At 34.6% G+C, this 10799-nt stretch overlaps 1 protein-coding gene and 1 long non-coding RNA gene across 2 annotated transcripts; one reads left to right on the forward strand and one right to left on the reverse strand.

Annotated features, from left to right (window-relative positions):
• Positions 1 to 57: 57 nt before the first annotated feature.
• LOC124409706 (sperm-associated antigen 6-like) lies at positions 58 to 10039 on the reverse strand. The gene is made up of 10 exons (XM_046887492.1): positions 9979 to 10039; positions 9643 to 9905; positions 9345 to 9555; positions 9077 to 9255; positions 8812 to 8985; positions 8586 to 8738; positions 8345 to 8494; positions 8117 to 8275; positions 1271 to 1416; positions 58 to 351 (listed from the first exon to the last, which is right to left on the reverse strand). Exons 1-10 carry the CDS (start codon positions 10001 to 10003, stop codon positions 198 to 200), a joined length of 1614 nt encoding a protein of 537 aa, XP_046743448.1. The 5' UTR covers positions 10004 to 10039; the 3' UTR covers positions 58 to 197.
• On the forward strand, positions 733 to 4051 carry LOC124409710. Its single transcript, XR_006929534.1, has 2 exons — positions 733 to 1050; positions 3187 to 4051. It is a non-coding gene; the product is annotated as an uncharacterized LOC124409710 (long non-coding RNA).
• Positions 10040 to 10799: the final 760 nt, after the last annotated feature.

Genomic DNA, 10799 nt, shown 5'->3' on the forward strand with positions numbered 1-10799 from the left:
CGACAATTTTCTTTTCACTCCAAAAAAGCAAGTGATGGTCATTTGTTTGAGAAACAAATAATGAAAGATCGTGCATACAGAATTTATACACTTACTATTCCCAGTTGTCGGGACACAGTCGATTTGGGATACAAATTTGGCTGTACTATTGCGGAAAAAAAGTGCCGTACATTAAAATTTTCTTGTTAAATTAATTTTTAGCCGCGTTCCTCGTTATACTGAAGCAACGACATACTGGAATTGGTAAATTCGTCGGACATCTTCTGGTCCATTGTAAAAACTGAGGGACATTTCGGTTGGTATTGTTCCACCGCTTCTAATAGCGTGTCTGGATATCCCGGCGAATAATATCTGGAATAAGAAAAGACAGCTTCAGAATGACGTATGTATTTTCATCCATCTGAGATTCTCAAACAGCAAATTTATCGAGCAACGTTGGAACGGCTGCAGAGTGATAGAATAAATACATAACATCTGAGGGAAATGTTTTCTTCTATATAATAACTATCAACACAAGGTGAAACCAGGGAGCAGCCATAACATAAAGAATCACTCGATGATCAATTATTTTTTAACGTGTACCTCAGTTCATCATTTCATTGAAATAACTTGAAGTGATGAAAAAATATCTTTCTGTTATGGCATTTGAATCTTGAATGATAGGTAAATAATTTACTATACATTGCATTACACATGAGTGACATGTATATTGTATATGTTTGAGCCTTGGTTGTAAATGCATGTGTTCAGTTTGCTTCTATTAGGAAACAGTACTGAAATCATGTACAATTTACAGTGGGTAGCCTACAGGTGAGAATATACATATATCCAACACAGAGATATAGGCATATTGATCCATTGAGTCCTTATATACGGTTCTGGCACACACCAAACATCCAACAAATATGGTGGTTACTCCCAGTACTGCATATCAACTGCTCAATCTAAATAACAAGAACTCATGAAGAACCAATGAAAAATATATCAGAGTAATCAGTTGATTGATATTCATATCTCTGCTTGACAATCACCATGACTTTCTAACAAAATGTGAGTGGTTTCATTTCGTACTAAAATATGACAAGCAACTGGTGTTTTCTTCTAGATGTTTAACCATTTTCACTTGACTAATTATCATTTTCACGTCACTTAATTTATTTATCAGGACAATCTAAGTTTCAACTGACAATTTAAACTAGTTGCAGAGTCTAGATTATTACACGTTTATGTCGTAATGATTTCTTGTAATGTAATTAGTAATTTTACAAACCTCACGATTTCCTCAGGAAAACAGCAGTTAATGATAGTTATGTATTCTAGTAGCATTGAACCAGGTTCGGCTTGTATTTCCTGCACTTTTTTCAACCCTCCGGTGGTAACAAACATACGACGAGCTCTCGCATCATTAGGTAGAATCTATAAATATAAATTCATTTTTTACGTGTTTGATTTGTGAAAACAAAAGTAAGTTCAAGATTATAGTCAAGTTACAAGTAATATCTCATAACTTTTCTTAACTAAAAGAACGACATAGGTAGTGGATTGTATAAATAGCTTTCTTACATCATTTGCTAGGAAAACAATTTTTGAAGTCTAAATCTAAATAAAAATATGTGCGATGTAAAATTCCTACCAGTCGTTCCTTCAAGCCTGTACTTATTTATACTTTTTATTTTTTATAAGAGTTAATAGATTTCATAGCATACATCGGCAGCACAGAGAAAACAAATTCATAAATCAATAGAGTTCAATTAAGTGGCCAAGTACCCTAAATTGTTTTAAATTCACATGTATCTGTAACGTACGCATATAAGTATGTGGACAACAAATACATATATTACAAGTGTACCCTACAGCATATATCGCACAAATATTTTGATGCGTATACACGTTTAGTGATTGAAAAATGGAAGTGTGAGAAATCATTGATTGTGAGCTTGTGCGACGGAGGTTCATATAATTGGCTCATTAATAACAATCATATAAGTTACATTACAGCGTGAAAACGATAATAAGGCTTCCGAAGCCTGGTCAATAGTCAGTCTGAGTTCTTACACCTCGTATGTAACATTGGTTGTCCAGATCACAAATTATGTTACTCTTTGTTGCGCCAAGAGATTTATCTAACGTGGATATGTTGAAAATCATTACCAGGAAAACATCTATATAATCATACCATGGCATATTCTGGAAGGTACTCAAATTTTTTTTCTATCTCTTACGCTTCGTTCACATAGTTTTTCACTTTCGCTGTGTTTAGGCATTTTCACATTCATGTACGTATATATTTGGTATGTATATGCACTAGGGTGGTTATTTTTTTTAACTTTTTTTGTTTATTCCTTACGTACCCTTCAAAAAGTTAGTTTTTAGCATCAAATTAAGACTCGTGAAACCGGAACTCGGTAAGAAAATACCTCAAGGTGCCTTATCTGGTTTGAAATTTGCAAACACTCTAACCGAAATATCTCGAAAATTATACAAGTTGGGAAGCTGTTTTTGATTTCATTTTATAGATAATCAAATTTTCCATAAAAAAGGTCCAGACTACTATACACCTAAATGTTCATCTTGTATTCAATACTAACGTTTAAGTTCGAGTGCATTGAATAAATGAATGAAGATGCTTATTACCTTGTAAATTTTTATCTCACCCATGTTCTAAACTGATACAAGTAATGTCACATAGTCGTCACAACATTTTTTAACGAACATTTGATCATCTACAAATTAAAACCAAAAGTAGCTTCCTAACTTATATAGTTTGAGACATTTCGATTAGACTGTTTGAAAAATTTAAACTGGATCAGGCACCTTTTAGAATTTGTCTAAAGAGTTTCGGTTTCACGAGGCTACGTTTTTGGCAGAAAACTAACTTTTCGGAGGGTACATAAGAAAACAAAAGTAAAAAAGAAACCATCCTAATATGCAAGGACAAATGTATAAGTAAGTATATTTACATAGGATTAAAAAATAATATATCAATTTCCTCTCTCGCACCCTATATACTAAAATAACTTTATTAAAATAAACTTTAAGACGGAAATGTTTTCACGTTGGCTTGTTGACATACAGAATTTTGGCAAGCACGAGAATTTAGCCTGGTTCATACTGTTTACCAAGGATCTAAATATATCTTCATGAAAAAATAGCCGATTGACTTATTTTCTTTCATTTTCATTTCAGTTGCAGCACTCAGTATAAGCTTGGCAGTAGTGAGATTCTGTGGGTCTGGTAACGACAGATGGATATATCCTGTTCCAACATTGAAACTTCACTAATTTCACAGAAAGTGCGTAAAGCAGCGCGTCAAATTGAAAAAAAATCTAAATGAAAAAGAGTAATTTATCAAGGTGTAAGAGTTAATGGCAAAAACGTTAATGTGACGTATGTGATTTCTAATCAATTTTAATAGTTACCGTCGTACATGGATTTTGCAATTGATACAAATTTGTGAATATTTGAAAGTAATTTAAAATGCGAGGCAAAAGAAGTGATGGATTTCCCATTAAAAATTAATTCTAATACAAGCAGTCACGAAACGAAAGAGATCCGGAAGGAATCCAAAGCTGGAAAGTAATCTAAAAAGTCAGCATTTGTGCAAACTAATAACCAATTACGATTAATTAAAATTTTCGTCTTGACAGCAGATCAGAAACATATTTTTCGTCAAGAATATATGTTCTCAGGAGGTCAGATAAACATTGTAAACACGACTCCGAGTTACGTGCCTGAAAATAATTCAATGTTGATTCTGAGATAAGATATATTCTACAGCGTAATAAGCAAATTTAAATAAAAATAAGGCAAACTGACGCAAATGAGGTTTAAGTATTCAAATACACTTGCACGAAGAATCAGTGCTTATGATCAGACCATTCTCTTGGATAGTATCCAGGTATAAAAGTACCGATAGCGTGTTGGAAAAGATAGTAAAACATCGCAGATACTGAATTGAGTGACGAGTGAAAAATAATATGAATACTAAATGGCAAAGACTCACATTAAACTAAAGGAATCAAAAAGAAAGTCGCAAACCATCAAAAGTTTCGAAGTAACAATTTAAAGAGGGGTAAAACGACAAGTCAGTGGAATTATATTAGGTAGGAATTGACCTCGTTATAAATAATAAATACAAGCTACAGTGAGACGGGGTTAATAATTGTAACAGTATATATATGTGTGTGTATATATATATATATACTCAATCCTATAATATTGCATGAAGCATTGAAATAGCATCGACACATCTTTAAACCTTGAAAAGTAAATTGCGCGGGTCTAACATACTCCTGAGTGGCACACTGACATTTGAAGAAATAATTTCAAAAATGATAAATAATCAGCATCGAGTAATCGTCAATGTCGGCGAGGCTCATGGTCATCAGCCTGTAACAGCAAAGCCATCGGTAGTTTCAGTATCTAGTATAGACTCGGATGTAAGCGACAGAAGGGATGTACGGGAGGCTTTGTATTCCGGAATTTTCAGAAGACACAGAAAAACAATTTTGGTATTGGGGAGCTTTTTGAAGATGCTAAGGGTAAATAGAAATATAAATACGTATGCTAGCATTAAGGCGAACGACGAAGCTGATGAATAAGACAAAACACTATGAGGAAATATCGAAATTAGTATACATTATGTGTTATGGCAGTTGATTATCTGTTTTCACGAATATATTATAGGAATATTAAATAAAAGTTAAATGGCAAATTCGCTCCAGGGTCTTAACAGTACTGTGTGAAAAAGCTGTCTCCAAAAACAAAAATGCGTCATGACAATTACTTCAAATATTCAATGACAGAGCACCCTGTACTATCATACCTACGTTTGGATTAGATAGACTTTTGCTGCTCTAAGGGCACTATGCACAGAGTTTTTTATCACCTCAGACCTAAATAACCGAGCACATTTATCGATACCTAAGATTAACTCTCTCTCAAAATTCATAATTCAGTAACGACAATGCTGACAGATCGAGATGACACTTGATGAATAAATATTTATTATATACATTTTGTACATTTTTTTTTTTTTTTTTATTTCAATTGAAATCCTAGAGAAACCAGATTTGAATTTTCTACTCAAATGATCAAGAATAATAATAATAAGAAATAGGTAAAGAACAAAGCGTATGAGAAGAGTACAGCTTGTTTTCGCAGTCAGAATTTTTATACTTCATAAATGCCAAAGTAAATATACAATGAGTTTTCAGTTTAAGTATATCATCTACGAATATAATTTATGAAGGCGGAAAGCAATGCCTATATTTATAATGAAATACGCCATAAATGTGAAGTGGAATGTGTATGGAATGAAATGAATCGACAGACATGCAGTTGGCTAAGCGCCAGAAAAATATACGGCTTGAAAATAATCACAATGACAACTACTTAGGCTACTCATCACAAATATAGATAATTATTTATTGGACGCATTCTATACCTCGGCAATGATAGTAACGTCTGTATGAAGAAGAGAAATAAAATCTAACTACACACGCTATATGACAACAATAACATGACTATAATGCTATTCACATTTAATATACATATGTGAGTAAGGTAATTATGAGCCATAGGAACAAAAGTCAAGTTTTCCAATGTATCCCTTCTGGTATATCCATAGTTGTGCAAGCTTCAGCCCTGATATTTTTTCGTAGAGCATAGTTAGCCGTAGTTACAATTGAAATTCTTATTTACCAAGTATCCAACTCGTATACTTTGCAAAATACAAAGGTACTATTCGATCAATTAAAGTGAAAGTAACTTAAGTTTGTAATGTCGCCATTCATTGAAATACATAACTACGAGTTTAAAAAAAAACAGTATTGTGACGAAGATACGTGTAGCAAGAGAATCGATCAATGATTTCTAAAAAGATCACCGTCCTATTGACACAAAGCCAAAGACTATATGCATTGACTGCCGTAGCTGCCGTTATGACTCCTTTCAATTGTATTGAAAATAAAAGGCTGTAAATCATCTCCATAGATTTGTAGATGAACAAAACTAAACAAAACTAGAAGAGAAAAAAAAAATTAAAAAAATAACAAAGTAATCAGAAGTAAAAACCTACATAAGAATAATGTGAAATAGATAGTGTTAGCTGGAAGTTTATCATACATTGTATTGTATATTGCCAACGAACAATATGTGATTTTAATTTAGCTTATCATGACATCAACACAGCTCTCCTTTCAAGTCATTTCAATTCAGTCTGATGATTGAATTCGTCTGCATTAAATATTCTTGGTTCATAATTCATCGATTCGATTTTTTATGTTTTACTTGCAACTAATTTCATCATTTTACTTTGTCGTTTTCAGGCTTACCTGGACAGAATGCATGCTCTGGCCCAGGTATTTGTCATCGTTACTCTTTAAGTTAAATTCGTCGGGTTTGGCTTTACAATACTCCGTTGAACAGATCACGTTTAGTTTTGCAATTGAATTTCGCATTTTAGTTTGACATTTCTTTGACCTCTCAATATTTCATTTTTCACTTCAAATCTATATTAATGCATCTACTGCAAAACCGAATCATCCACTTCTCATGAAGATTTGTTACGCTGAATGGACTAACCACGGAAATCTATCTTATATAAGGTGAACGAAATTTTATGATGACACAAACCAAAGTTTGTAACCTCGACGGTTTGTTACAGCGGCACCAAGAGAAAAGGTAAACAATATGAAGGCGTAGATTTAGATCTCTAACAGTCACTAGACCCCATTTTTGTTCATGAAAGTTACCAAGTGCGTATGTATACCCTTGCATTTAGTAATCTTGATAGATTGATAAAAAGTGACAAAAAAAAACCGAGAGGACTTGTATAATAAGAAATCTAGGTAAAAACGTTAAGTCTATGAAACTGAAACATATGTATAATGTATAGGTAGCTACTTTTCAAACAAACTGCTAAAATAGTAAATCATTTTTTTCTATGAACTACGAGCTTGATACAAACTTATTAAAATTTTAAAACTCAGCTACATAGAATAATGATGTAGTTTGTAATCTTGAAATTAGAAATTAAGGTTTGTACTGTATAGAGTTAGAAAATGATTGAGTGAATATCAAACGCAATGCCTTATCTGTCAATATTCTTATGTGAAGATGTAATTGACGCGATAACACTGTATGTACGTCAAAAGTTCAAGATAACAAGTTCAATCAATTTGCATTTAATAAAGTGTGTTTTCTCAGTTCGCTTTATTTTCCCATTGCTGGAAGACTGTTAGAAAACTCGATTTAATAAATGTAAGGTATGAATGAAATTTTGAGAGTAAAACAATATTGTCATCTCCAAATTTACATTAAATTCACTTTCTGACACAAAGTAAGCGAAGACATTTCAACTCACAGATGAGAATGTCCTCGATCATGGTAAATGCAGGCATTATACGTGTAAGACTTTCGGAGGTTTCCTTTTCTATAAATAATTGTAACATATTCTCAGCATTGTAATCACCGTAGATCATTATCAGGAACGTTATAACTTGCTAAATTATAATAGCGAAATTATAAAAAGAAAAGAAAAACAGTTATAAACATTCGCCTTACAGGACTGCTTGACCAATTTTGACTAAGATACCAGATTTTTTATAATAGACCATAAATTTAGATATAATAATACGTTATACCTGCTTCTCTCGGATAAAAATTTATCAAAGAAAAAAACTAACAACGACTTCGTATTATTTTGTAAATGTGAATAAAAACAGAAAAAACAGAACCTGATTGAGGCATTGATCAAGTATAAAGTGATACGAATATACATCAACTTTTGAATTCTGTATTATTGAGGAGGAAATCATTCCTCGCTGTATTAAAAATAATTATAGACGAATCCTTCACTATAATCATAAAAAATGAAAAGTCTGGCCATGTAGGAACAGATTACATGTTGAACTTTGTATACCATATTATTGCTACTTATTGTTTATAAATTATTATGTAAATGTCGAAACAAGAATCCATTAATATGACCTTTAATATATTATATTGTTAAAATCTATAGCAAGTTCTTTCATTCCATTACCAAGCTCGTTTATCCCTATTTTATTACACCCAAGCCTTCTGTTAATGACCAACAAAAATTTACAGGACTCACTTTACTGAACTGGCCGACAATATACTTGAGGATTTCAGGAGGTGCGTCGCACAGTAACGGCTCCAAAGCTTCAATGTGCATGCATTTCTGTAACACTTGTTTCATTGTCCCTTTGCACTTGGCCCTTAGATCTTCCGAGCTTCTGGGTGCCATGTACAGCTGTGATACGTAATAAAATCTGATAGACATGTTCGAACATCATTCAGACTGTTTCATTGAACGGCGTACCTCTAATAACTTGCGAAACACATTAGCAACGGCCAAAGCCTTGGCATGCTCCGGAGTATGTTTCCCAATTTGACCGAGGGCCCAAGCTGTTATAGATAAAATGTGATCCTCAGTTTCTTCCTGAAGCACTATAGACAATTGGACAACACCCTGTAATTAAGGTTCTGAAAATTTAGGTACACCTGAAAAACTGTGAGGAAGATGAAGTTGTATAGGTTTTCACAATCCTATAACAAATTACTTTTGACCCAATAACAGCTATCGCCAACTGATCCGAATGTCCAGCAATGTAGCCCAGTGCCATGATTGCGGGCAATCTAGAATCTGATTTAGATGTGCCTACAAGTTCGACGAGCGCACCAATACCCCCAGTGTTGACGATTAGCTGTGCTAGCTGAAGAAATGAATTGAGTATGTAAATTCACACTAAAGTACATGAACAAACAGACCATTTGTCCTACTCTCACCTCAAGAGTATGTTTACACACATCTCTGGTAAGATTGGCTGCGGCTCTATCGACATTATCATCAGGGTGTGCCATGTGGACTAAAACATCTGGGAATACCTCCGCCTCGACAATGATTTCAGCCAATTCAATAGAATGCTTAGCGATACTGCCTAGAGCAGATAATACTTGCCTCTAAAGGAGATGAAAGATGTTAATCTAAAATAGTAACCATGTCAACAGTGTGCTTGCCATATTTGTTTCTTAGTTCAATTCGTGAGCTAACCTTTAGTTTAGGATCAGGATTAGAGATAGCTTTTGCTAAAAAAGGTACAGCTCCGGCGTCAACGACAATTTGAGCAAGTTCTTCAGAATGTTTGCTTATATCGCAGAGGGCAGATGCACTAATTTGTTTCAGACATAGTTCAGGCTCTTGTAGACATAGTACAAGAAGTGGAACAGCACCTAATTATTGAATTAGAATAAGGATGTACAAGGAGCTACACCTGTTAACTTTGCTCAATAATTTCTCACGATAATTTAAAATCAACTACCAGCATCTATAGCAGCCTGGGCTAAGCTCTTGTTGTGCCGTGCGACGTATCCCAGAGCCCATGCAGCTGCCTCTTTAACGCCTGGATCGAAGTCTTCCAGACAGATAACCATTGCCTCGAGTCCTCCTCCGTGAACAATGACAGAAGCCATTTCTGGGGAGTGTTTAGCTACGGCTCGCAAGACGAACAACGCAGCTTTTTTGAAAAATTTCTGTCCAAGGCAAGTTTCTCCTTTAGTTCTGAGCAGCAAAAGATATACGCTAAGCCGAAGGAGCATGGCTGCATCCATTATGCTTACATTCTGTTTGTCGATGTTCCTAAGTAGCTGCGGCATGACATCTCGCCTGATAATTGCTTGTGCTACTCTATCATCGTGGTTGGCCAATCTGCCCAATGCAATAGCTGCTGTTTGCTGGATCGACGGTACAACGTCGGAAAGCAGTGGGCGCAGCAAATCCAACACACCGGCATTTTGCAAACAGTCGACGTTTTGAGGTCTCGAAGCTAAATCCGCCACAGTCTGAACAAAGCTGACGCGTGCCTTTTGGTACTGGTCGAAAACTGTTGGGAACCTAGTGAGATTAGCCGTTATGGGAACAAGGATGGTTAATATTCAATTTTCCGATCAATAAACCTTGTAAAATGACTCGGGCGGTCATGTTCCAGGCGTATTTGCCTTCTATACTAGATATATTTCCCACCAGATGCGGCTATTCTGTGTGAATGATATGGTGTAGGAACCGCGAACAGTAAAGATGTCACGCCGCGTCAGTTTTTATGTCCACCATTTAAATGTGGCTAAGATTTTACCGCTTTGCGAAAAGACGATCGTGTTCAATACTGTGTGAAGAACTATCGGAACCTCTAGTTCTACCTGGAGCGGTTTATCATATACCTACCAGAAGAAAATATATTAGATGTGATGTCGCGAAAATATGCCACATCCGGAAGCAAAGGGGTGTATTGATGAGTGTAATTTATATATTTCTCCATGCATTTGCCACTTGCTTTCTTCTGATTAAGAACTATAATCGGGTTGTTACGGCCCTGATCGTATGTATTGTATGTAATACAAATGACTCTAACTGCACCCACTGATATCAGTGCTACTGACGCGAAAAAAGTTTTTCGGAAGAGGTTCTGAAATTCGTTCATATTCGGCCCAAGTGTAGTTCTAGAAGGTATGAATGTGATCACCCATTTCCTTTCACGTTTAGTTGTCACGCTATGGGATTTTAAAGAATTGACGTAATCGAAATACAGATTATTTGGAAGCAGTTTTTCGAATTGAACAAATTTCTAATTATGAAATCAGATTCGAAAATTGATTTTTCTTCTTGTAAAAAAATGGAAGTAAATATTTCAGACTGAAATTTTATTAACTTCGACCATTTCTTTATTCAACAAATTTTAAAAAATAGCTACAAGTACCCAGATAATATCCTGAAAGTTTTA

The sequence above is a fragment of the Diprion similis genome, chromosome 8, assembly GCF_021155765.1.
Source record: "Diprion similis isolate iyDipSimi1 chromosome 8, iyDipSimi1.1, whole genome shotgun sequence".
Taxonomy (NCBI): domain Eukaryota; kingdom Metazoa; phylum Arthropoda; class Insecta; order Hymenoptera; family Diprionidae; genus Diprion; species Diprion similis.

Coding starts and splice junctions, on each gene's coding strand:
- LOC124409706 (XM_046887492.1), bottom strand. CDS start 10,003: ATGACCGCCCGAGTCATTTTACAAG. Junction 8,276..8,344: donor TGTTTCGCAAGTTATTAGAG/GTACGCCGTTCA, acceptor TACGTATCACAG/CTGTACATGGCACCCAGAAG. Junction 352..1,270: donor TTTCCTGAGGAAATCGTGAG/GTTTGTAAAATT, acceptor TTCTTATTCCAG/ATATTATTCGCCGGGATATC.